The 27,492-nt window shown below is 41.9% G+C and overlaps 2 protein-coding genes across 5 annotated transcripts in view; one reads left to right on the top strand and one right to left on the bottom strand.

Moving 5' to 3' along the window:
- Window positions 1-8,208, bottom strand: part of MAP4K5 (mitogen-activated protein kinase kinase kinase kinase 5) — a 116,472-nt gene extending 108,264 nt beyond the window's left edge. The window contains exons 1-2 of one of the 4 annotated variants that reach the window (XM_033188081.1): window positions 8,015-8,208; window positions 7,520-7,736 (exon numbers count right to left, since the gene is read on the bottom strand). In XM_033188081.1, the coding sequence (XP_033043972.1) occupies window positions 7,520-7,627 (108 nt within the window). In that variant the 5' untranslated portion in view covers window positions 7,628-7,736; window positions 8,015-8,208. Of the gene's footprint in view, window positions 1-7,519; window positions 7,737-7,962 lie in introns of those variants that run through there. The other 3 variants (XM_033188082.1, XM_033188080.1, XM_033188083.1) reach the window with 3 other exon arrangements.
- Window positions 8,085-27,492, top strand: part of ATL1 (atlastin GTPase 1) — a 103,284-nt gene continuing 83,876 nt past the window's right edge. Inside the window, exon 1 of the mRNA XM_033188084.1 lies at window positions 8,085-8,428. The gene's annotated coding sequence lies outside the window, so the exon portion shown is untranslated. The remainder of the gene's footprint in view (window positions 8,429-27,492) is intronic.

Below are 27,492 nucleotides of genomic sequence, written 5' to 3'. Positions count from 1 at the left end.
CTTCTCCTCCTTCCCATCCACCTCCCCCCGGCTCCCCCAATTACCAGGTGTTTTTGATCCTCTTCTAAATATGACTCAAATCCATCCCTTCCTTTCATCTTCTATACCACCGCCTAAATTTAGTCTTGCATAAGCTCTCATCTGGATTATTCAGGAACTGGTCTCTACATTTCTGGCCACTTTGTAAAATCTATACACTACACTGTAAGATATTTCCTCCTAAAAAGTGTTTCCCTAGGCAGGGCACGGTGTACTCACACCTATAATCCCAGCACCTTGGGAGGCAGAGGTGGGTCAATTGCTTGAGCCCCAGAGTTTGAGACCAGCCTGGGCAACATGGCAAAATTCCATCTTTAAAAAAAAACAATAACAATACAAAAATTAGCTGGGCATGGCAGTGTGTGCCAGTCCCAGCTACTCAGGAGGCTGAAGTGGGAGGATCACGTGGGCCTGGGAGGCAGAGGGTCTAGTGGGCCGAGATCATGCCACTACACTACAGCCTAAGTGACAGAGTAAGACCATCTCAAAAAAATAAAAATAAATAATTGAAAAGGTCCAAATTCTTTGATATGACACACAGGGTCCATTAGCTGGTGTTTCCTGCCAGAAAATAGCCTCTATTCTCCATCTATAAAAAAAAAAAATAATTGAAATGACATCTCTGCCAGATGTCACACTGAACCTGGAATGAATACAGATGCAGACCTCTCAAAACTCATCACAGTTTCTCAAGCCTCCAGGTGTTTGCACATACCATTCCCAAAGTCTGGAATATCTTTTCCTATCTCCTCTACCTAGAAACCACTCGTCTTCTTTTAAAAATCCAGTTAATGCCCCTTCCTCTGTTAATCTTCCTTGATTCACACTCCCCTCTCCCTTCTTTCATCCCCAATAAAGACAGAGTTGGGCATTTCTTCCACTTCTCTTCTACGGCACATAATTTTCTAACAAATTATGACTGCTTACATGTCTGTTTTCTTTTTTGTTTTTTTGAGATGGAGTTTTGCTTTTGTTGCCCAGGTTGGAGTGAAGTGGCACAATCTCAGCTCACTGCAACCTCTGTCCTCCAGGTTCAAGCAATTCTCTTGCCTCAGCTTTCCAAGTAGCTGGGATTACAGGTGCCCGCCACCATGCCCGGCTAATTTTTGCATTTTTAAAAGAGACAGGGTTTTGCCATGTTGGCCAGGCTCAAACTCCTGACCTCAGGTGATCCACCAGCCTTGGCCTCCCAAAGTGCTAGGATTACAGGCGTGAGCCACTGTGCCTGGCCACGTCTGTTTTCTTGACTAAACTATATGTTCCTTATTGATAGTGTACTTTCTTTATCTCATGTTTGCATCCCCATACCCTAACACATTGTCAGCACCTAATAAATACTTCTTTAATGAATGAATGCTTATTATAGAAGTGTGATGATACATTAAGCTTTGTCTCTATAAAATGGGATCTTGGGATATGTTTCAAAGTGCCTAAAGCCATTCCAGAATGGTGACTCTTGGATGGAGGAAAGGGAAGTGAAGGCATAAAGGAGATTCCTCATAGCAGACCTACTTCATCTAGCATCCAAAGGAACCCATGTTAGTGACAAGACTACATGACAAAGACTTCTACACAAATTATAGTATCATTTATAATTGCAAAAAAAGTTTGAAAACTAGAAATAACAAATATGCAACTTACAATAATTAACTAAATGAAGGTTCATTCAATGGATCCTTTAAAAATAGTAATTCTGACAGGGTGCGGTGGCTCACACCTGTAATTCCAGCACTTTGGGAGGCTGAGGCGGGCAGATCACAAGGTCAGGAGATCAAGACCATCCTGGCCAACATGGTGAAACTCCATCTCTACCAAAAATACAAAAATTAGCTGGCTGTGGTGTCACATGCCTGTAATCCCAGCTACTTGGGAGGCTGAGGCAGGAGAATTGCCTGAACCAGGGAGTCAGAGGTTGCAGTGAGCTGAGATCGCACCACTGCACTCCAGCCTGGCGACATTGCGAGACTCCGCTTCAAAAAAAAAAAAAATTCTTTTGTGTGATTACACCACTGCACTCTAGCCTGGGGAATAGAGAAAGACTCTGTCACCAAAAAAAAAGAAAAATTAGTATGTTTGTAGAATATTTAACGACTAGGGAAAATGCTGATCATTTCAATCAATCAGAAAAGAGTTATATCATAATCCCAATCATAAATTAAATATAAAAACCATTTTGGAAATATTGGCTTAAAAACATTTAGGAAAAAAGCCTGAAATAAACTGTATGAAATTATTAGCAGTACTTATCTCTCATTAATTTTCTACAACTAATTTGTTCAACAATATTTATTGAGCATTTGTTACATTACACAGATGTGCAAGAGACATCTGTTTCTGTCCTCTGGGAACTAAACATGTTATTCTTCTATAATCAATCAGATAAAGCAATAAAGGTTAGAAAAAAATTCATGGGATTGCCCAGTCTAAATTTATATTCTATGAAAGGTAAAAATAATAATAAATAAAAATAAAAAGCCAGATTCCCAGAACTTCTCTGAAATCTAGGCTGGAAACAATTTTGATACAAATATTTGGATAAGGACTGCCCAAATGGCTTGTACTACTGATTACGAACTGTATCATGATGCTGTAGACGTTCTAGATCCTTGTGGTCAGAAGGTAGTTGAGAATCTAAATCTCCAGATTTATCCTTCCTGTTGGCAAATCTAAATTTTTACAGTAATTACAAATAAAAGCTGCTTAGTTGAAATTTAATCCTTCATCCACCATCCACCAAATTTCTTTTGTCTTCTGTGTTTCTTTCCCCTCTACCATTTCTTGCTCTTGCCCTCCATGATTCGCTCCATTTATCTAAAAGAATCCTATGTTCCTCCTCTTCTTTCAACCAAGGAACAGCCAATATAAGATTGAACTCTCCCTCTTGGGAATTCTCAGGAAAGATGGAAGCTTCAAAGGGGATGTGTGGTATTGATGAACACAACATCACGAAGAATCTGAAAGCCATAGTCCTTTTAAAGCTCCTGCTTCAAAAGATACCTAAGGTGTAAAAAAAAAAGTGGGGATAAGTCCAGGCTTGGTAGCTCACACCCATTAACCCTAGCCCTTCGGGAGACTGAGGCAGAAGGATCACATGAGGTCAAGAATTTGAGACCAGCTTGGGCAACATAAGGAGACCCTGTCTTTACATTAAAAAAAAAAAAAATTAGCCAGGCATGTTGCCACACACACACTTGTAGTCCCAGCTACTGAGGAGCCTGAGGAGGGAGAATCCCTTAAGCCCAGGAGTTCAAGGCTGCAGTGAGCTGATCGTGCCACTGGACTCCAGCCTAAACAGCAAGACCCTGTCTCAAAAAAAAAAGGGGGGGGATATTATCTGACTAGAACAGTGGCTAATTTACCTTCATTATTCTTTACTGTAGTTATTTCACTAGTTTATATCCTACACTGAAAATACTTCTAAAACTTCCTAGGATTTTCAGCTTATCAGAAACACAGTGATAAATAGTAAAATTATTCTAATTGCCCAGAGCTTAAAAAATGCAGCACTAGAGTTTCAGGTTACATGTTTTTAGGCATACTAAGGAGTAAATTTAAACTGACAAAATTCTATAGGACTTAGATCACTGATAGTGGATATACTATAAAATAGTTTTTCAGAAATATTTCCCCAGAGAACTCAAATAGTTGAAATGTGTAATAAAAATACACATGCAGGGTATCACTAGAAAGCATCCTAGGGCCGGATGTGGTGGCTCATGCCTGTAGTTTCAATACTTCCAGAGGCTGAGGCAGGCAGATCTCAGGAGTTCAAGACCGGCCTGGGAAACATGGCAAGATCCCCTCTCTACTAAAAAAATACAAAGATTAGCCAGACGTGGTGGTGCTCGCCTGTAGTGCCAGCTACTTGGGAGGCTGAGGTGGGAGGATCACTTCAGCCAGGGGGATTGAGGTTTCAACGAACCAAGATCGCCACTGCCCTCTAGCCTGGGGGACAGAGTGAGACCCTGTAACTAAAGAAACAAACAGAGGGCATTACAGGCATACACAGAGTACTAAATGCTAACTTAGTGTTATGTCAAAAGCATATGCTCAGAGAACTAGGTGACAGAGTCTGATTTCGTTCATTCATTTATTCATCAAATTTTTAGGAAGTACTCTGTGGTAGGCATAATCAGAGACAGAGCAGTGAAGAGATTAAAATCCCTGCCATCCAGCAAAAGCAAAAATTGACACATGGGATCTAATTAAACTAAAGAGCTTTTGCACAGCTAAAGAAACTACCATCAGAGTGAACAGGCAACCTACAGAATGGGAAAAAATTTTTGCAACCTACTCATCTGACAAAGGGCTAATATCCAGAATCTACAAAGAACTCAAACAAATATACAAGAAAAAAACAAACAACCCCATCAAAAAGTGGGGAAAGGATATGAACAGACATTTCTCAAAAGAAGACATCCATACAGCCAACAGACACATGAAAAAATGCTCGTCATCACTCGCCATCAGAGAAATGCAAATCAAAACTACAATGAGATACCATCTCACACCAGTTAGAATGGCAATCATTAAGAAGTCAGGAAACAACAGGTGTTGGAGAGGATGTGGAGAAATAGGAACACTTTTACACTGTTGGTGGGATTGTAAACTAGTTCAACCATTATGGAAAACAGTATGGCGTTTCCTCAAGGATCTAGAACTAGATGTACCATATGACCCAGCCATCCCACTACTGGGTATATACCCAAAGGATTATAAATTACTCTACTACAAAGACACATGCACACGTATGTTTATTGCGGCACTATTCACAATAGCAAAGACTTGGAATCAACCCAAATGTCCATCTGTGACAGACTGGATTAAGAAAATGTGGCACATATACACCATGGAATACTATGCAGCCATAAAAAAGGATGAGTTTGCATCCTTTGTAGGGACATGGATGCAGCTGGAAACCATCATTCTTAGCAAACTATCACAAGAAGAGAAAACCAAACACCGCATGTTCTCACTCATAGGTGGGAACTGAACAATGAGATCACTTGGACTCGGGAAGGGGAACATCAGACACTGGGGCCTATCATGGGGAGGGGGGAGGAGGGAGGGATTGCATGGGGGAGTTATACATGATATAAACGTCATGCACATGTACCCTAGAACTTAAAGTATAATAAAAAAAAAATAAATAAATAAAATCCCTGCCATCATGGAGTATTTTAGTGAATCAAGATAAATAAAAAACAAGAAAAAAAATAAGTAAAACATTTTGTTGGTGATAAGTACAAAGCAAGAAACAAAGTAGAAAAAAAGATTTGAGAGGGTGTGAAAAAAAGATTTGAGAGGGTGTGAAAAAAAGATTTGAGAGGGTGTGAAAAAAAGGAGGAAGGGAGCAAGCCCTACAGTAGGGGGTGGTGGGAAGGGGGAGACATTACGAAGAGAGGAAATAGCAAGAACAAGGACCCAAAGACGGGGAGATGGTTATTACGTTTAAGGAGCAGCAAGCAGGCCGGTGTGACTAGAGCAGAATGACTAAGGAGAGTGGTAGATGAGGCTGAGAAATAAGGGGGAAGGGCTAGGTCTTGCCCAGGAGCATTTGGGTAAGGTTTTCATGGACAGGTATTATAGCAACAGGTGGAAATGGAGGGGTGGAAGGTGCTTCCAAGTAATTAGAACAAAGGAAAACAAAAGACAAGGAGCTACAAATGCCTTAAGGATGTTTAGAATCAGAGGCTGGCCTAGTGTGCAATGAATATACATGTAAGTGTGAGGAAGCAACACTGAGAGTCGGGGACCATGTGTTAAGGGGTGAAGGTAGAGGGTGAAGAATATTCAGTTTTTGATCCTCTGTTTGGGAACTGCAGAAGAGAGACTAGGGCAGGAAGGCACCAGGGTAAAAGGCAGGCATTAGCTGCCCCTTAAACATAATCTTTGCTTTTTCCCTAGCATGAATAAAATCCTGCTCCAGATAGTTGCTTTAGTTACCATATCTATGAAGAAAAAGGGTGCACGTCTTAAGATCTTTGTGGGGAAAACACTCCTAAAACTTTATTGTAGTAGGGAGAAGAGAATATATACAACAAGTAGAATTTATACTATTGTAAATTAACATGAACTAAACGGAACTGGTCTAATACACAGTGAATCATAAGACAAAGATGACTAAAAAATGAGACTGAGAAAGGAAACAGGAATTTCAATTTTCTAAAGAGCATTCCACAAAATAGCTAATCCTTGGATAAACAACTAAGTTAACTACCTCTAATTTTACATAAAGAAGAAGAGGATTGTTACAATCATACACGCTGAGTTCAAAGGTATTCAAAAGGTAAGAGCTGGAACCTTGCTCACAATTCATCACCTCAGTACCTCTATCAGTGACTGGTACAGAAGACTCGAATGCTTGTTTAAGGAATAAAAAGCCTATCCATTACAGTATATCTCAGTAGAATCGAACAGTGCTAGGGCTATAGTATCACCACCTTGAAAGGGTGATATTAATAGGGAGGAAATTAAAAGTAAGTAGAAAGAGAGGAACCACCTGTGCAAAACAACAACAAAACCCCAGAGGAATCTACTGGTTAATTACCCAAATGACACAAAACCATCTCAGCGGATATGCAGAAGTGTTGTTTGGCACAATGGGATATGTATTATGATCAAATCCAATAAACAACGCTATTCCCTTTTTGGAACGCACAACAAAAAGCATAAGGCAATCTCAATCTCTTTCCTCTGAATCACTCAATAACTCAGCGGATTTGGGGAATTGGGTTTGCTTCTCTACAATGCTTTTTAAAATCCTAAATTAGGAGTAACTCACTCTCATCGTTTGTCTTAAGTATTACAAAAGAGCACAATACAAAGACATCAGCTCATATCCACTCATGGTTATGGGATGTTATAAATCCCTGAAAGGAACCGCTAAAGTAAAACAAAACCCAGCAAGTTAATATCACATTTTTATCGTCAACCAAAAACAAACGATCAAACTTCCACCAGGAAAAGCATCTTTTTATATGGGATAATGTTTGCATACATGTCACCAATATTAGTTTGCTTACAGTTAAAGCTCAGAGACAGGGTTTTATATGGCTTTTTTAGCCAAACTCATCCATTAAAACAAATTTTTTTTTTAAAAGAATGCAAATGTCTGAATGTCAATATTCTTTTCTATCTTCCATGAAGCATTTTTCCATGCTAACACTAGAGCACCCTTCGGTGTAATTCCACAAGCAGATTCAAATTCCCTTCAATACCATAAATAAGCCCTATTAAAAAGCCTTTAAACCACAAAAAAGTGCAACAGCGGTTTGCAACTGTGTGGTTAGTTCTGCTTGTTGGTAGAGATTAGAATAAGCTACGAGTCGAGGTTGCTCAGAACCGAGTAAAAGGGACCTCGGCCGCTTTTCCCCCTAGAGGCAACAATAAAAGCATCCTCCTCTTGTCCCAATACTCGTCCCAGTCCCGGGACCCAGTCGACCGCAGGAAAAAAAAAAGCAGGGCCAGCCTCACTTACCTTGTAGACGTCCCCGTAGGTGCCGCTGCCGACCCTCTGGACAAGCTCGTAGTCCTGCTGCGGGTTCCGCCTCAGGATGTCCGCGGCAGGCCGCAGCGGGGCCTCCATCTTCGCTTAGGGCCCGGTCCCCGCCGGCTCAGCCGGCGGCTCCCCGATTCCCGCTAACGAGCACGAACGGCGCCGCTTCCCAACATGGAGCCTCTGCCGGCAGCTCCGCCTGCACGAGGGACGAGCAAAGGCGGGTCGGCGTCGCGGGCTACGACCCCTCGCGGCCCGGCCCCTTCCCTTCCGTTCTGCCAGCGGCCGTGGAAGAGAAACGGGCCTCGAAGGGCCCCCGGCGTCCAGTATCCCCGTTCGGGCTGCGGCCCTTCCCCCTCCCCGGCCGCCCGCGAACTGCCCAACGGGGCCTCCCCCCGCGCCGGGGCCCAGGGCCGGCTCGGTACCTGATGGGGGCGGCCCCGCTCTTTGTTGAGCGCGGAGGAGCCCGGGACCTACTTCCTAGACCGCACCCGCGTCCTCCTCCCCCGCGCCAACCGGCACCTCCGCGTTTGCCGCCGCCGCCGCCACTCAGCCGCTGCACCGCGCGTCCTCTCGGGGGCGGCGGAGGCGCGTACGGTCGCCGCCGCCGCACCACGTTCCCCACCCGGGGCTGCGTCACCGGGAGACACGTTCCCAGCCAGCATGGGTCGGCGCCCAGCGGCCCGCCCGAGCGCTCCGGCCGCGGAACCAGAGTGCCGCCCTGAGGCCTGCTGAAGACACAACACCCTCCCGACCGCGCCACCGCGCCCCCCTAGCCGGGCGCGTCATTGCAGAGCCTGAGCTGTCTCCCTCCCACTCTCAAAAATAAGGGACACCCCTGGGCATTCGTGGGCCAACGGGCCTTGGCTAAACCGTCCCCACATTTGTCAGGTAGGCCTGTAGGGTGACGGGTAGAGGAAGAAGGGCGATGGGAACGTAGCCCTCTAAGTTAAACACGGAAAAGATACGTTAAGGGCACCGGGCCAGAAGTAACCTGGCAGCGGGGCGCCGGGGAAGGAGGTGGGGGAGTGCCAGGTTAACTAAGTCCCGGCACACCCTACTGCACCTTCCTGTTTTGCAAACCATTCCCGGTGGTACCAGTTTGAGGCTGCACTGCACACCTGCACAACCTGTCTTCTACTTAGTTCTTCTGAGACATTTCTGAAAGTCTGAATTCCTAGGACTGCTCAGTGGCCTTTGTCCCTGTTGGCCACACGCAGTGTCTCATCGCTGGTATTGCACCTTTAATGAGATCAGGAGTTCCGCAAAAGTAAAACAAAGTCGGGGGTCACAGACTGGTTCTGGTTCTACCACTTCCTCAGTATGTGCTCTGGGACAAAACAGCGTATTTGGCAACATCTCAATGTCCTTATCTGCAGCTTGAAGAGGGTAAGATTTTGCATCTGACACACAGGAAAGTGTTTATAAAGCGTTTTACAGGATTGTAAAGGGGGTTATCGAATATAAGAGGTCTTAAAATACTTAACAATGCACAGCATATATGGAACAGGAGTTCGGGGAAGTAATTTGGCTGATATTTCACAAGCTGTTTGCAGTTTCAGTTCCAGTCTTGTTCTGAAGGTAGAAATTAAGTTGCCAGTGTTACATTATACTGGCTAAGTTATTTCTAGAGCCTCTTAGAGAATTTGAACAGAAAAGCCAGATAACACTCAGCCACTGCATTTAGTGACTGAAACATCACAAAAGAGCAAGTTGGAGATGTTGGCATGTGGCTTTGAACATCCAATTTTTAATTCTGTTCTTGAGAAATATACTCCTGATTGTTGATAATTGTGTAATGTAGAAATTAAATTCGCACCTTAACAGGACAGGGCATATATGTATTTTCTTGTGCTCCACACACAAAGGACACTTATTTGGAGAACATAAGTAAGCCCAGACTTACATGCTGCATGGACAAAGCCTATGTGTTTGCTGCATTGAAAAAATTGTTGAAGAACAGTTCCTTCTTTCAAAGATTCTTGGCACTTGTTTTGGTGGGCACATACTTTTGGCTTCGATGACTCAAAATCTCTTCAAATGTTCTATTGGTATCTTAGTACTTGTTTACTGTCATAAATTCATTTGGGACTTTTTTCCTCTGGTCCTATAAGCATTGATCCTTTACCTAGTCTGAAGTATGTTTATTCTTACATATTTATACTTGCATTACTCCAGGGAATTTCAGGCAGCATACAGAAAACACATACTATAAAGCAAGATAAAAATAAGTGGGCAAACTAGTATGAAGTTAAAGAGAAGGAAAATACGAACCCAGAACAGTGCAACAAATCAGCCAACCAGAGGATTTTGTAGTGTTTTTGAGATCAAGAGTAACCAATTGATCAAGAAAGAGGCACATATTTTCCTGATGCGAAGATTTCAAAAAATTTTATTTAATGAGCTTTATTCATAAAGTAGAAACTGAATGCCCAGTTTGAGACAAGGATAAATATCCTGACAATCCTTTAAGCATGTTATTCTTGAAATACAGCATTTAAAATGAATTAGGCAATAAAATGTTTGAGGTCATAGGCTTCAACAAGACCCTGGAGTGCAGATATTTTATATTGCCAGTAATGGCAGATCCATATGCTTTGACTATCAACCTAGAGGCAGATAGCATGGAAAAAGTCAAGACTCTATGTGGTGACTAAAAAATGTGTCTGCTATAATCATTATTTTACTTGTACCGCAATTCATGCAAAGAGGAAAACATTTGTTTTATACTAACTCCAAAAGAATCTTAAGGATTTTTAAAATACTGGTTGAGTTAATTTTAACAAGATCAGTGAAGTGGGTTGCTTTGTAAAGAAATTCAAATTCAATTTACTTAAATATACACTGAGTAAATTTAATTTTACATCCTGGACAATTAAGCAAATAATTTCAAAGTTGAAGTTTATGTAATAATAGTTAGTTATGTCATGGAAACTGACTAGAGAGTTTCTTACAAACCACCCAATTTCATATGACAAGGTATGGAATAAGAATAAATATGGCTTGATAGGTCCTTCATTCCAACCTAATTGTCATGCATTCTTAGTGTCTTCATGCTGACACATATTGTATTTTTCAGCTTTTACCCTTATCAGTATAATATACGATAATGGTTTGTCACATACTTTGTAATGTACTTCCCTTCTTTCAGAGTTCTTTGGTAAGATGCTAACTGTAATCTATGGGCTCTAGTTTTAGCTCTAACTTTAGCCAAGGCTGAATAAAAAAGAATTGGGGGACATAAAATGCTTTATCTTTTATAAAGCTAAGTTTCACAATTTATTATCCAAGACAAAATGGCTAGTTAAACCTTCAAGTGTGATAAGACAGAGCATAAGGACAATAACTTTAGTCTATTGAACATACAGATTTAAGCAATATGGTAATCTCCTGATTAATCTGCCAACATAAACTAATTTCAACATGTAACTCTATGTGATTCAGTTGACTGCTCTATAGATCTGTTAAACAGAAATCAATTAAGTGTTGGAAGACAATGCCACAACTATGATTTGGATTTTTAAATAATTATTATTAAACTATTGTTTTATTAATTAGGGCCACTTGTCTTTTGAGGCATAAACCATGTTTTCCAAATATAGGGCAATTCTTATATATTTTGTTCTGGATGGCAATAGAACATGTATCTCATTCAGAATCAGTATCAGGTCATTAGGATAAGAGTTTTAAAAAGAAGAGGTGAGGAAGGCAGTCAATATCCCTTTCATCCAGTTTGAATTGATCATCAGATATGTTACAGATATGGTTTGTCTGTGTCCCCACCCACATCTCATCTTGAATTCCCACGTGTTGTAGGAGGGACTCAGTAGGAGGTAATGAGTCATGAGGGCAAGTCTTTCCCATGCTGTTTTCGTGATAGTGAATAAGTCTCACAAGATCTGATGGTTTTAAAAAGACGAGTTCCCCTGCACAAACTCCCTCTTTTTGCCTGCTGCCATCCGTGTAAGACATGACTTGCTCTTCCTTGCCTTCTGCCATGATTGTGAGGCTTCCCAGCCACATGAAACTGTAAGTCCAATTAAACCTCTTTCTTTTGTAAATTGCCCAGTCTCAGGTTTGTTTTATCAGCAGCATGAAAACAGACGAATTAATTAAATTGAGGTCTGGCACTGTGGTCCATGCCTGTACTCCCAGCACTTTGGGAGGCCAAGGTAGGCAGATCACCTGAGGTCAGGAGTTCAAGACCAGCCTGACCAACATAGAGAAACCCTGTCTCTATTAAAAATACAAAATTAGCCAGGTGTGGTGGTGCATGCCTGTAATCCCAGCTACTCGGAAGGCTGAGGCAGGAGAATCGCTTGAACCCAGGAAGCAGAGGTTGCAGTGAGCCAAGATTGTACCATTGCACTCCAGCCTGGGCAACAAGAGTGAAACTCTGTCTCAAAAAAAAAAAAAAAAATTGGTACTAGTAGAGTGAGATGTTGCTGAACAGTTACCTGAAAATGTGGAAGCGACTTTGGAACTGGGTAACAGGCAGAGGTTGGAACAGTTTGGAGGGCTCAGGAGAAGACAGGAAAATGTGGGAAAGTTTGGAACTTCCTAGGGACTTGTTGGATGGCTTTGACAAAAATGCCGATAGTGATATAACAATATGTCCAGGCTGAGGTAGTCTCAGATGGAGATGAGGAACTTGTTGGAACTGGAGCAAAGGTGACTATTGTTATATTTTAGCAAAGACACTGGTGGCATTTTGCCCCTGCCCTAGGGGTTTGTGGAACTTTGAACTTGAGAGAGATGATTTAGGGTATCTGGCAGAAGAAATACCTAAGCAGCAAAGCATTCAAGAGGTGACTAGGGTGCTGTTAAAAGCATTCAGTCTTATAAGGGAAGCAGAGCATAAAAGTTTGGAAAATTTGCAGCCTGACAATACAATGGAAAAGAAAAATCCTATTTTCTGAGGAAAAATTCAAGTGGTCTGCAGAAATCTGCATAAGTAACGAAGAGCTGAATATTAATTCCCAAGACAATGGGGAAAATGCCTCCAGGGCACATCAGAGGTCTTCCTGGCAGACCTTCCCATCACAGGCCTGGAGACCTAGGAGGAAAAAGTGGTTTCGTTTGCTAGACCCAGGGTCCCTGTGCTGCGTGCAGACTAGAGACTTGGTGCCCTGCATTCCAGCTGCTCCAGCCGCAGCTGAAAGGGGCCAACATAGAGCTGGGGCCATGGCTTCAGAGGGTGCAAGCCTCAAGCCTTGGCAGCTTCCACATGGTGTTGAGCCTGCTAGTACACAGAAGTCAAGAATTGAGGTTTGGGAACCTTTGCCTAGATTTCAGACGATGTATAGAAATGCCTGGATGTCAAGGCAAAAGTTTTCTGCAGGGCTAGGGCTCTCATGAAGAACCTCTGCTAGGGCAGTGCGAAAGGGAAATGTGGGGTCAGAGCCCCCACACAGAGTTCCTACTGGGGCACTGTCTAGTGGAGCTGTGAGAAGAGGGTCACTGTCCTCCAGACCCCAGAATGGTAGATCCACTGACAGCTTGCACCGTGCACATGGAGAAGCTGCAGACACGCAACACCATCCCATGAAAGCAGCCAGAGGGAGGCTGTACCTCTGCAAAGCCTGTACCCTGCAAAGCCACAGAGCAGAGCTGCCCAAGACCATGGGAACCAACCTCTTGCATCAGCGTGACCTAGATGTGAGACATGAAGTCAAAGGAGATCATTTTGGAGCTCTAAGATTTGACTGCCCTGCTTGATTTCAGACTTGCATGGGGCCTGTAATCCCTTTGTTTTGGCCCATTTCTCCCATTTCAAATGGCTGTATTTACCCAATGCCTGTACTCCCACTGTATCTAGGAAGTAACTAACCTGCTTTTGATTTTACAGGCCCACTGGTAGAAGGGACTTGCCTTGTCTCGGATGAGATGTTGGACTGCAGACTTTTGAGTTAATGCTGAAATGATTTAACACTTTGGGGGACTGTTGGAAAGGCATGATTGATTTTGAAATGTGAGGGCGTGAGATTTGGGAGGGGCCAGGGGCAGAATGATACAGTTTGGCTGGGTGCCCACCCGCATCTCATCTTGAATTCCCATGTGAGAGAGGGACCCGGTGGGAGGTAATTGAATCTTGGGGGCAAATCTTTCCCGTCATGTTCTCATGACAATGAATAAGTCTCATGAGATCTGATGGTTTTAAAATGGGGTATTCCCCTGCACGAGCCCTCCCTTTCCTGCTGCCATCCATGTAGGACGTGACTTGCTCCTCCTTTCCTTCTCCATGATTGTGAGGCTTCCCCTGCCACATGGAACTGTACATGCAATTAAACCTCTTTCTTTTGTAAATTGCCCACGCTTGGGTATGTCTTTATCAGTAGTGTGAAAACAGACTAATAGAGTTAAAACGCTGTTTCTATTAACCTTTATTGTCAGAGTGGTTTTAAGGTTTATGTGAAAATTGGTAGAAGGATTTCTGTATTAACTCACAAATTGATTTTGTCTGCAAATTCAATAGCTGAGAAAAGATAGCAGATTACAAATAATCTTATGCTGTTCCTTATTGGTTTCCTCACACAATAACAGGTATGTTCAAAAGGGTGCCCAAAGTTTGCCCGCACCTCATGTAGACTAGTGTTATGAGCAGAAAAAGCCACAATGCTTGACTGGGATCCTATCCTACAGCTGAATAGCTCTTGCAGGATTCCAATAAGCTCTCCTTTTCTTTGTCTCTGCAGAGCAAGGATAATAATGGCTTTCCACTGTTGCTAATCTCAGGATTCCTTGCTATCTATTGGTGATTCGCTTAACCCTGTCCTCATTTTTTATCATTTATTTATTTATTAGAGATGGTGCTTGCTCTGTTGCCCAGGCTAGAATGCAGTGGCTATTGACACGTGCTATCATACTGTATCACAGCTTCAAACTCCTGGCCCCAAGGAATCCGACTACCTCAACCTCCCAAGTAGCTGTGACTATGAGTGTGCACCACTGTGCCCAGCTTTGATTTTTATAAATGGTCCTTTTTTAATATTCTCTTTCTGTGCTTTTTCTTCCGAGAAACCTGATTGATAAAGTTATAGGGATTAGAATTAGTCTCAGAAAAGAGACTCTCAAAGTGGCTTTCTAGGATGGTATTACTTGCATGTCTGATGATTACTTGTATAAACTACTTGCCAAGGAAAATGAAACGGTGGTATTCTATAGCATGGAGTGGCATCACAGTTATTCAGACTATCAGTAGTGGCATGAAATGGAGTATCAGTATAGGGCACGACTTTGAAAGATCAATCTCTATCACGTAGCTGCTATGACAGTGAGGTTTACTAAAATTGTTGTGTCATTTGGCTCTTCTGACTGCTTCTGTGAGAGTACCTGAAGAAAAGACAAATAGCCTTGGGTTCCAAATATCAGGCATGAATAGAAATTCAGAAAACTTCCTTGACAGGTTTGAAGAAATCTATTATCTCTTATAGCTAAGGGAAAGATATGGCTGAGGATCAAGTCCAGGGCCTGACTATGAAGGCTTTGGAGTTGCAATATTAATTAAATGTGAGACCTAGTTCTGTTATGCTAAGGTAAGGGCACAGGTGAAGATGGCCTAGGACCTATGACATGGGATGGGGGCATTTGAGCAGATATGAATGAGGCTTAGAAACATGAGTTGGAAGAAAGAGTTTCAGTATAGCCCTAATGGGGAAGTACACAGAATGCTCTTGGAGGAGAGCTTATACAATGAAGAAGCTGTAGGATCTTGCTAAATACTTACCTGGGATTCAGATTTGCTGTGTTGACTTGAGCATCTGCAAGTCCTTCTAAGTGGGTTACTAGAAGCTTGTTCTCAATAATAGCTTATGATCTATATGCTGAGATGCCAGAATTTCCCTGGCATACTGTAGAAGAAAGAATCTCAAGGTTTAGGGAGATAGGATGTTGGATTTGCTCTATTATAGTCATTCTGCTTAGTCATACTCTATTCACACCATGCCCAGGAGGGCCCATAGAATTTACTCTTTTCAAGGCATTGAATGAGGGAGAACAGATACCCTTGAAAAATTCTTCTGTAGCTGCCCTCAGTAGATTAGAGATGATGATCACGAGCCCACATTGAAACTGGGATCCATGATTTTATATCCTGGTAGAGGCTTAACTGTCAAAGGCATGTTTAGCACAGTTACTATAATAACCTTCAGGAAGAGGTGAAAATCGGGATGTTTTGACTGCAAGTATAGGTGGTGGTATCCTATTGATCCCTGAGTCTCTAGGAATGAATAAAACCATCAGCCTGCTTAAGTGCTATTTGACATATGTAGATGGAAAAATCCTGGGACTGATAGGTAGAAACCTAACCGAAATCACTGTAATAGAGATTCAAGACATATTACCTGAATCTTAGACATAAACCAGTTCACAAACCTGGAGTCCCTTAATTAAGGGTGAGGCCAGATGTCTTTGAGGAAGAGTCCCATAGTGCAGTCAGGTATAAATGGTGACTTTTCCCTAAGGCCATTTCCAGAGGCACTTGTATCCTTTTACCAGGGTGATTGTGAACTAGGGAATGGGAGATTCTCATATGCTCTGGAGGTTAATTGATATTAGCTCTGAATACTAATCTCTGCAGTCTCAAAATACCACCAAAATTCCAGTGATTAGAGATTTAAGAAAGTCAAGTGGGACTAAAGATCCACTCCGGAGTTATTTTTCCAGTCCTAAAATATGTGTGAATATAGATATATTGAGTTGCAGAATTCCTACATTAGGTTTATAGGGAGATATTATGATTGGTAGGGACAAGTGTAACCTCCCTAGCTAACTTCTTACCCACGCCAAAGTTGAATACCAAATTTAAACTTGATCACTGGGGAAATCACAGAGATTAGTGCCACCATTAAAGATATGAAAGATACAAGTCTTTTCCTTTTAACTCATCTTGGCTCATGCAATAGCCAAATTAGTTTTGGAGAATGTCTGTGGATTATTAAAAATTTAATCAAATGTTGATGCCAATCATAGTTGTGGTTCCACATGTGGGGGATCTTTACTAGAGCAAATCAGAACAGTTCTTGGCACCTAGAGGGTAGCTATTGACTTGAAAACTAGAAAGTAGCTTCTTTTTCAATTCCCATCAGCAAAAATAATCAGAAGCAGTTTGCTTTCACATGGTTGCAACAGCACTGTCATTGTATTACCTCAGGGATATTTAAAGACTTCTGTTCTATGATAGAGTATCATTCCAGAGGGACCTTTGTTTCCGTAATATCCAATAGAATATCATGGTAGTCTTTTATCTTGATAACATTATGGAAGTTGCACCTTGTGAGCAGGAAGTAGCAACCACCCTACATACTTTAAAAAATACCACTATATCAGAGAACTAGAGATAAACCCAGTTCAGGAACCTGACACATTCGTGAAATTTCTAACAAGGAAGTAGTGCTCTACCTTGTATCATCCACCTTAAAGATGCACAGTGTTTGTTTGGCCTGTTTTTATTTTGAGACAATGTACTGCATTTGCTACTCTTTGACCCATGTAACCTGTATGACTGCCACCTTGTTCATATCACTTGGAACAATATAATGTACTACAGAAGGTCCAGGCTATGATGCAAGCTGCCCTGACGCAAGCTGCCCTGACACTTAGGCTTTAGGATTCAGCAATCCCAGTGGTAAGTAGGATACTGTATGGAGTCTCTTGCAAGCCCAATAGGAGAATCCCAATGCAGATCCCTAGGATTTTGGTGTAAGAATATGCCTTTTTTGAAAGGCAACTCTTGATTTACTTCTAGGCCTTAGTAGAGGCTAGACTCCTGACCATAGGATACTAAGTAACTATGTGACATGAACTGCTCTTTAGAAATTGGGTGTTACCCTGCATGTTCTCACTCATAAGTGAGAGTTGAACAATGAGAACACGTGGACACAGGGAGGGGAACATCACACACGGGGCCTGGCCTGTCAAGCAGGGAGGGGTTGGGGGCAAGGGGAGGGAGAGCACTAGGACAAATACCTAATGCATGTGGGGCTTAAAACCTAGATGACGGGTTGATAGGTGCAGCAAACTACAATGGCATGTGCATACCTATGTAATAAAACTGCACATTCTGTACAGGTATCCCAGAACTTAAAGTAAAATAAAAAAAAATAAAAAAGGAAATTGGGTGTTACCTAATTTACTGAGTCATAAGTTGAACATGGGCAGCAGAATTCCATTGTCAAATGGAAGAGTATACACTGAGGTGGCCTGAGATTATCTGGAAGACACAAGTAAATCACATGGAACAAATGTCCATTGGACCTGCCATTACTTCTTTGCTATGTGTTTTTTTTTGTTTGTTTGTTTTTTTCCAACCCATTATCTATAGGCTCATAGCCATTTAGCAGAGGAAGAAAAAGTTTAGGCCTGGTTTATTAATGGTCTGCATGATATGCTAGCACCAACTTGAAGCAGACAGCCACAGAATTCTGTGTCCACACCATAATGGGGTGGCCCTGAAAGATAGTGAGGGAGAGAAATTCTCCCAGTGGATATAACTTTGAATAGTACATCTGGTTGTCCTCTTTTTTAGGAAGAAGAGTTGATCTGAGGTATGGATCTGTACTGATTTATGCACAGTAGCTAATAGGTTGGTCAGTTACTTGGAAGGAAGAAGATTTGAGATAAGGAAGTCAGTGGGAGGAGTATTATGGATGGATTCTTAAAATTGCACAGAATGTGAAAATATCTGTGAACTACAATACTGTCCAGCAGAGGGCATCCATCTCGATAGTTATACAAGAAGATCTGTCCTACAGGTGTCAATCAGTCTCTTTACCCAGTCACCCTAGTGCTTGCTCGGGGGGCCTACGTGACAGTAGGAATGTAGGCTAAGAGTAGATTCAACAATGTGGACTTCTACTTGCCAAGGATAATTCAGTTACTGCCACTATGGAGTGATTAATCTGCTTATAGCAGAGGCCATTGCAGAGACCCCAGTATGATACTGTTCCCTTGACAGATTAGTCAACCATCTGGTGGCAGTTTAATTACACTAGATTCCTTTCATTATAGAGAAAAGAGTGATCTGTTATCATGGGAATAGATACATATTCCAGGTAGAGGTTTACCTTCCCTGCTTGGAAAGTTTCTATTAGTGCCACAATTCATGGGCTTATGGAATGCCTTGTTTTATCACCATGTATCACAAATATCTTTGAGCAAGAAAGTAATTTTATTATAGGGGAAGTGTGGCAGCAGAGTCATGCCCATGGAATTAACTGATCTTACCCATCACTCAGGAACAGCTAGTTTGATAGGATGGAGGAAAGTATGCAGAAGGATCAGTTGTGGTGCTGGCTGAGAGAAAACCCCTGTAAGGATGTAGTATAGGACTCGAGCCAGTCACCATTATATGTTGCCATCTACTCAATATTCAGAATGCATGGTTCTGTGAACCAAGAGGCAGAGGTAGGAGTGGCTCTTCTATTATTCCAAATCTCTCTCCTGAATTTTTTTTTTTCTCTACAACTTTGTCTTTATCATATTGTCCCTATAGCATTGGACTTGGTGAGTTTGGAGGCCCCAGTGCCCAAGGGATTGATACTTTCCCCAGATGACATGGTCACAATTCTATTTAATGGGAAGCTGAAACTACCACCTGGCTATTTTGGAGTCTTCAGATCACTAAATCAACAGTTAGAGAAGGGGGTCATTGTACTGGTTGGGGTGATTGATTCTAATGACCATGGGGAAATTGGTTATTGCTCCACAAAGGGAACAAGGAAGACTATGTCTGGAATCCCAGGTATTCACTAGGGTGTCTCTTAGTATTCACATCTCTAATATTACTGGACAGTGGGAAACTGAAACAACACAATGAAGATGAGAGCACTAAGGACTTGGATCCTCTGAGACTAAGGTTGGGTGACTCCACCAGATGAGGTATGGGAAAATGAAACCCATGATGATCACTTTGGCCCTTAGGCCCAATAACTACCCTCTTTTCTCTGTCCTTACTATCAGAACCACAATTTTGTTGACCTTTTCCAAGTGGCTATGTCCATCAGGGGAGACTGAGACACTCCCCCATCTTAGGGAATAAATCTTGATTGGTCTAGCCTCATTTTTCTTGTTAAAGGAATGGTTTAGGCTTGGATAATTCTGGACAATGACACAGGAGGAAAAGTCTGCTGGAGTGCTTCTAGGAAGGTTTTCCTTGCTATTAACAGGGTACACAAGACACAGACATGACTTTTTCTGTCTCTAGGCATGGATGTCTGCTTCTGATGTGACTAGAATGGCAACTGCCATTTTGAAAACATAAGAGGAGCCAGCATTAGAAAATAAGTTGGCTGGGTGGTGGTGGCTCACACGTGTAATTTCAGGACTTTGGGAGGCTGAGGTGGGAGGATTGCTTGAGCTCAGGAGTTTGAGACCAGCCTGGGGAACATAGTGAGACCTCATCTCTACTAAAAGTTGGGAAAAAATTAGCCAGGCATGGTGGCATGAGGCTATAAATGCAGCTACTCAGAAGGCTGAAGCAGGAGGATTGTATAAGCCCAGGAGATGGATGCTGCAGTGAACTGTGATTGTACCACTGCACTCCAGCCTGAGTGACAGAGTGAGACCCACTCTCAAAAAACAGGAAGCCAACTATAATGTGACAGGTCCCTCATCAGATTACTGAAGGGTGTGTGTCCACTGCTTGAACTTGGAAGGCCGGACTCTGAGCCAAGGCCATGATGCCCAGCCAAGAAACAGGTGTTTCTGAGAACCCAAACATCATGGAGAGTGTCTCGGAACCTACCAAGAAAAATAGTCTTATTGCTCAAACACAGTAGGCAAAGAGCCAGAAAATTAAAGGCAGTTTGGAGATGGAAAGTAGTGCAGATCTCTAGAGCTGTCCTGCTGCTGCTCAGGAGCACCCTGTATGTAAGTCCTAATAAACTCATCTACTTGCCAATCTGAACTGTCTGAGTCACTTTTTGGTCTCTCAGCTCCCTCCCAGTTTGGGAGACCATTTTTCTGTACAATCCTGGGCTTTTATTGTAACAGTTGGTATCACAAACAGGATCTGAGAGACCAAAGGAAGATCTAGGAAGGGGTGTCTGCAGTGGGAATCCCAGGGTGGTCGACAGCATCCATGTGGGGTGAAATTGTCCAACTGCTCGACCTTTGTGGGCTGTTGCTTGAGTACAGGGATGCTTAGAAAATTCCAGTGGGGAATAAACATGTAGTGCAAGGACCTAAGATGTTGAAGTACAATAAGGATAGCAAATGTGCTGTTGCTGTGGTAAGACTGGCTACTGAGAAATTGTTAAAGCGGGAAAAATAGATACAAAAGTTAAGGGAGGAGCTACAATTAGAAAGGGACATGCGAGTATCCATGTCAGCCCTGGTTGGGGATTTGGTGGAGAAGGTAGATAAAAGGGAGGAAGGGTTGGAACTCCTGTGGCTTATGTTTCCAAAAACATGGGAAAGTTCAAAGACATGCCAGGTTTTCTAGGTTTCCAGCTGGTTACATATTATGACTCATCCTTGTGGACCTTTTTAAACTGATGGCCAAATTACAGCAAGAAAAATCCACAGCTCAAATGTTTCACCTTCAATTACAGTTAATCAAATCTTCTGAAGCTCTCTCTTTCTCTTTTCTTTTCTGCCTGCTTTGAATCTGTTGTTATTAAACTCCTGGTGTTGAAATAAAACTCACTGTTTATGGTACTGCTAATTCAAAGCCACTTGGGGATTTTGTTTTTCTTACACAGTTCAGACAATTCTAACTAAAATGTAAATGTTAGAAACTCATTTGAAACTGAAGAGAAAAAGGAGGTAAAAGAAGTTTTTTTAAAAAATCAAACTGCTATGAAAACTACTTTACCCAAAATTTTTGTCCACAGCCTTCATTGGATTACCTGTTAGAGCAAATAAAATTTAGCCATGTGAAGGGGTCCTAATTTTGTCAAAAATAATTTCGATTCAGTTATCTTTTATAGTCTGATGAGTTTATAATACTGTCTCATGGCTAGAGTTCTGAAGTAAAAGGTATTGGGTGTGTGCATATGTGTGTGTGCATGTGTGTGTGTGTGAGAACATACATGTTTAAATATGTTTATATGTATGCACATGTGTTATATGTTATGTCTGACATGCTAACAACTTGGCTTATAAGTAAATGAGTACTCATACATTAAGGTAAAGTCAAGTACTTTTAAAGTTTATGTAAATTTAGTAATCTTTAATAAACAAGCTGGATTTAAAATTATTCGTAAAATAAAATAGAAATGTCTTCAGAATTGTCATCATACATTTTTGTCTGGGTTTACTGATTAGGTAAGTTTTATGTTTGCCTCTGCTAGATATTTTAAGATGTCAGAGTTTGACACGAAAGTTATAAGACTGTAAACCCAGCCAAAACCAGAATGATCGTTGTGTGGTTTTTTTGACAAATAAGACTAATTTAATATAGTTGGTTCAGTGAAAGTAGCAAAATCTTCTAAATTATCAGCAAAATGCCCATGTGTTTAAGGTGTTTTTTTAAAATTATTATACTTTAAGTTCTGGGGTACCTGTGCAGAACATGCAGGTTTGTTACATAGGTATACACGTGCCATAGTGGTTTGCTGTACCCATTAACCCGTCATCTACATTAGGTATTTCTCCTAATGCTATCCCTCCCCGACAGGCCCCGGTGTTACTCACTTATAAGTGGGAGTTGAACAAAGAGAACACATGGACACAGGAGGAGGGGGGATCTTTAAGGTTTTTACTTAGGTGAACATCTTATATTTACAGGCTATAGAAATGGTTAACAGGAAAATAAGTTAGAATAGTGGTTAGATTTGTCTAATATCTGAGTTCTCATGAGTCATCCAGTTAAACTGCTAAAAACGAATGAATTGAATAAATATGAATGAGATAAATGCTTATAGGTGAACTCGTGTGTAATTTAAAATCTTAAAATTATTTTAGGTACTCAGTGAATGTCTGAGGGATTTCCAGTTGAAAAAAAAAATGTTATATAGAGGGCGTTGGTTGTACTTCTGTACCCATTAATGGGAAATAAAATCTGTTATGTGGGGGAAGCATTGGTGGACCTCTGTGAGCTGAATAAAAATAAGGACAGAGTCTGAAAAGAAATCAAGGAACAAAAAGGGGATGGGCCAAATGGGCCCCTGTACACTTGCCTTAGCCCAGGCTGGCAATGAAGATGAAATAATACTGCCTACCAGGAAAATATTCTGAGATCACCTAAACAATCCAGAAGTTACATAAGGTACGGATAGGCCAGAACCCCTCTAACAGCCCTGTGTGGCCTCTGAAAAAGCCAAATGGCATCTGGAGAATGATGGTAGACTACCATGAGCTAAATGAGGTGGTACCGCTTGTATCTGCTGCTGCACCCGATATTGCTCAACTGCTACAGCAAGTAGTCCTTAAGCTGGGAAGTGTCCATGCTATGATTAACTTGCATTATGCCTTTTCCAGTATTCTTTTAGCAGAAGATTTACAAGACCAGTTTTCCTTCACTTGGGAAGGCCAATAATGGACTTTCCAGGTACTACCAAAAAGATACCTGCACAACCCCACCATCTGTCACAGTATAGTTGCATAGTACCTATATAGACTCACTTTGCCTGCCTCAGTCTCTGTGTTTCACTGTATTAATGATATCATGCTAACCTCAGAGTCTCTTGCAGATCTGGAGACTACCTTACAAACCACCTTGGATGGCCTAAAGGACAGGGGATGGGAAGCCAACCCCAAAAAGATACAGAGGCCCAGGATAGCCACCAAATTCCTGGGAGTTACCTGGTCAACTAAGACATGAAACATACCTGAAGCTATCATTGATAAGATAGTACAGCAGCTTGTTCCCCAGACAGTAAAGCAACTGTAGGTTTTCCTAGGTTTACTGGGCTACTGGAGGATATTCATTCCTCATTTGGCACAAACCCTCAGCTCATTATATACCCTAATAAAGAAGGGTAAAAAATGGGACTGGACACACATAGAGCAAGAGCCATTTGACAAAGCAAAAATATTGGTGAAACAAGCCCAAGCACTAGAGGTCCCACTGCCACAGGATCCTTTTGTATTAGAAGTCACTAGAGATGCCACAAGGATAACTTAGGGTTTGTGGCAAAAGCAGCCAGTGGGAATGGTAACTGTAGGGTTTTGGTCTCAATTATGTTTGTTTGTTTGTTTGTTTGTTTTGAGACGGTCTTCCTCTGTCACCCAGGCTGGAGTGCAGTGGCACACTCTCGGCTCACTGCAAGCTCCACCTCCCAGGTTCATGCCATTCTCCTGCCTTAGCCTCCCCAGCAGCTGGGACTACAGGCTCACGCTGCCACACCCAGCTAATTTTTTTTTTTTTTGTATTTTTAGTAGAGACAGGGCTTCACTGTGTTAGCCAGGATGTGGTCTCCATCTCCTGACCTTGTGATCCGCCTGCCTCGGCCTCCCAAAATGCTGGGTTTACCGGTGTGAGCCACCACCTGGCCTGGTCTCAATTATGAAAAGGGGCAGAATCCTACTATACAGTCCTAGAGCAACAGCCATTAGCCGTGTATAGGGCATTGCAACAAGCAGAGGCCATCACCACCAGAAAGAAGACCACACAATAAAAACTGCCTACCCCATAAAAGGTGGGTGGAAGGCTTTCTTACCAAGCCCACCTCTGGGATGGCACAATTACACACCCTGCAGAAATGGCATGCCTGTCTACAACAAAGGGGTGTCCTGTCTACTAATCCTTTAAGTCAGCCTCTACAGGAGGTGCCTGGACCCATCCACGTTGAACAAGTGGAGGGAGCCAAGATGGCAATAGAACCACCTACTGGGCCAACCATTGTATATAAGGGGATCCCACCAATACCCACTAGGGCCTGGTACATTGATGGGTTTAGCAAAGGCACCCAACACCAATGGTCAGTGGTCATGGTACAAATAGATACTGACACCATATAACTGTATAGGTACCTCATAAGAGCAGCCACAGGGTGGGCCACAGCAAAGGCAGCAGGCATCTCCATCCTCTATGTAAATATTCTAGCAGCTGTTCAGAACTGTGAGACCTACTCACAGCTGAGACCTAGAAGGGTTCCTTCTGCACTAAGTCACATACCTAAAGCCATACAACCTCCATAGGACTGACAAGTCAATTTTATTGGTCCTCTGCCCTGGAATGGTGGGGAAAGGCATACCTTAACCTCTGTGGACACAACAGTGGGGCTACTACAGGCCTTCCCAATAAAACATGCCACCCAGCTGGAGACCGTTAAGTGTCTGACTGCTCTTAGTGTCATATATGGCATGCTATGAAGAACATATAATGATCAGGGCTCCCATTCGTGGGCCACAATATCCAACACTGGGCATCAGAACAAAACATAGACTTGGAGGTTCCACTACCATATATCCCAACAGGGGCAGAACTCAGAAAAAAAATAATGGCCTGTTAAAAACCCAATTACATGCACTGTCCCAGAATGGCTAAGTTTCTGGACTAAGAATCTCCCCGAAGCCATACAAATTTTAAATGAGTTACCCACTAACACACTTGGCATCACTCCCTATGAATGGGCCTATAAAATATGCCCTGCAAACTCTCAGCGCTACCTCTGAGACACTGAGACATGCTTCTGAAGCAGAACCATGCTGTGCTTCTAAGAACACCAGTGGATCTGCCAATTGGCGGTGGCTACATGGACCTGAAGTTGAGCTGGAAAGTGCCCCTATACTGGACTGGTTTTATGATGCTGGAGGGTGAATGAAGACTGCCGGAGGATAGGTGATCCCAGTTGTATGTACTCTTAGAGGGAGGTCTGAGAGTCTTATGATATCAACATCAGCAGCACTGATACCTGCTGGAGTGGTCATAGTGCAGAGTGCATAGGCAAGGCTGGAAGCTTACCAATTGGCTACTATGCCCACTCTTAGAGAGGGAAGCCATGTGTGGTACTGTAAGCCAGAACTGAAGCCTGTGGCAGCCTCACTAATAGGGCCAATGGGAGAAAATATAGCAGTAATAATGTTACAAGGGTGGCTATACCCATGAGGGTCTCTATTGAACACCTGTGTTTGCCTTGTTTCTGCTACCCATGGCAGCTGGTAATGTCTTCTGAACTAGGCTGTGACTACAACAGCAGCCAGCAACCAGTCCTATTGTGGGGTATGTGGATACCTCCCCCTGTTAAGTAGTAATGGCATGCCTTGGGATATTCTGCCTTTTGCCTGACAGAACTGGAATGACTGGTTCAACAGCACCAATAAGGCAACCCAGGCTCACTAAAGATTGTCTCTGCATGGAGGCCTGATTGCCAATGCAATGGAGACTCAAAGATATGTGCCATTAGGCCACAAAACAAGTCTCAATAAATTTAAGAAAATAAAAATCATATCAAGTACCTTCTCAGACCACAGTGAAATAAAACTGGAAAATAACTCCAAAAGGAACACTCAAAATTATACAAATAAATAGAAATTAAATAATCCGCTCTTGAATGATCTTTGGGTTAACAATGAAATCAAGATGGAAATTTAAAAATTCTTTGAACTGAATGACAGTGACACAACTTATCAAAACCTCTGGGATACAGCAAAAATGGTGCTAAGAGGAAAGGTCATAGCATTAAGTGCTTACATCAAAAAGTCTGAAAGAGCACAAATAGACAACCTAACATCATACCTCAAGAACTAGAGAAACAAGAACCAAACCCAAACCCAGCAGAAAAAAAAAATTAACAAAGATCACAGCAGAAACTAAATGAAATTGAAACAAAAAAATACAAAAGACAGACGAAACAAAAAGCTATTTATTTGAAAATATAAAATTGATAGACCATTAGTGAGATTAACTAAGAAAAGAAGAAAAAAGATCCAAATAAGCTCAATTAGAAACAAAACAGAAGATATTACAGCTGATACTACAGAAATACAAAAGATCATTCAAGGCTACTATGAACACCTTTATGTACACAAACTAGAAAGTCTAAAGGAGATGGATAAATTCCTGGAAACGTACAACCCTCCTGATTAAATCAGGAAGAAATAGAAACTGAACAGACCAATAACAAGCTGTGAGATTGAATCAGTGATTTAAAAATTGCCAAAAATTCCTTTCAGGACCAGATGAATTCATAGCTGAATTGTATCAGACATTCAAAGAAGAATTGGTACGAGTTCTACTGAAACTATTTCAAAAGATAGAGAAAGATGGAATCCTCCCCAAATCATTCGATGAAGGCAGTGTTACCCCAATACCAAAACCAGGAAAGGCCATAACAAAAAATGAAAACTACAGACCATTATCCCTGAGGATAATGGTCTGCATTATCATCAAAGATGCAAAAAATCGTAACAAAATACTAGCTTTCCAAATCTAACAGCTTATCAAAAAGATAATATATCATGATGAAGTGGATTTCATACCAGGGATTCAGGGATGGTTTAACATATGCAAATCAATAAATGTAACATGACACATAAACAAAAATATGATCATCTCAGTAGGCACAGGAAAAGCACTTGATAAAATCCAGCATTCTTTTATGATAAAACCCCTCAAAAAATTGTCATAGATGGGACATACCTCAAAGTAATAAAAGCCATCTATGACACACCAACAGACAACATAATACCGAACAAGGAAAAGTTGAAAGCATTCCCCCAGAGAACTGGAACAAGACAAGAATACCCACTTTTGCCAATTCTACTCAACATAGTACTGGAAATCCTAGCCAGAGCAGTCAGACAAAAGAAAAGTAAAGAGTATTCAAATTGGAAAAGAGGAAGTCAAACTGTTGCTGTCCGCCGTTAATGTGATCATGTACCTAGAAAACCCTAAAGACTCATCCAAAAATCTCCTAGACCTGATACATGAACTCAGTAAAGTTTCAGGATACAAAATCAATGTACACAAATCAGTAGCGCTGCTCTACACCAATAATGACAAAAGTGAGAATCAAATCAAGTACTCAATCCCTTTTACAACAGCTGCAAAAAAATTAATTAAATAAAAT

The sequence above is a fragment of the Trachypithecus francoisi genome, unplaced genomic scaffold (genome assembly GCF_009764315.1).
Source record: "Trachypithecus francoisi isolate TF-2019V2 unplaced genomic scaffold, Tfra_2.0 Lachesis_group3, whole genome shotgun sequence".
NCBI lineage: Eukaryota > Metazoa > Chordata > Mammalia > Primates > Cercopithecidae > Trachypithecus > Trachypithecus francoisi.
Note: the sequence above shows the minus strand (reverse complement) of the source record. Positions and strands in the feature narration are given on the sequence as shown.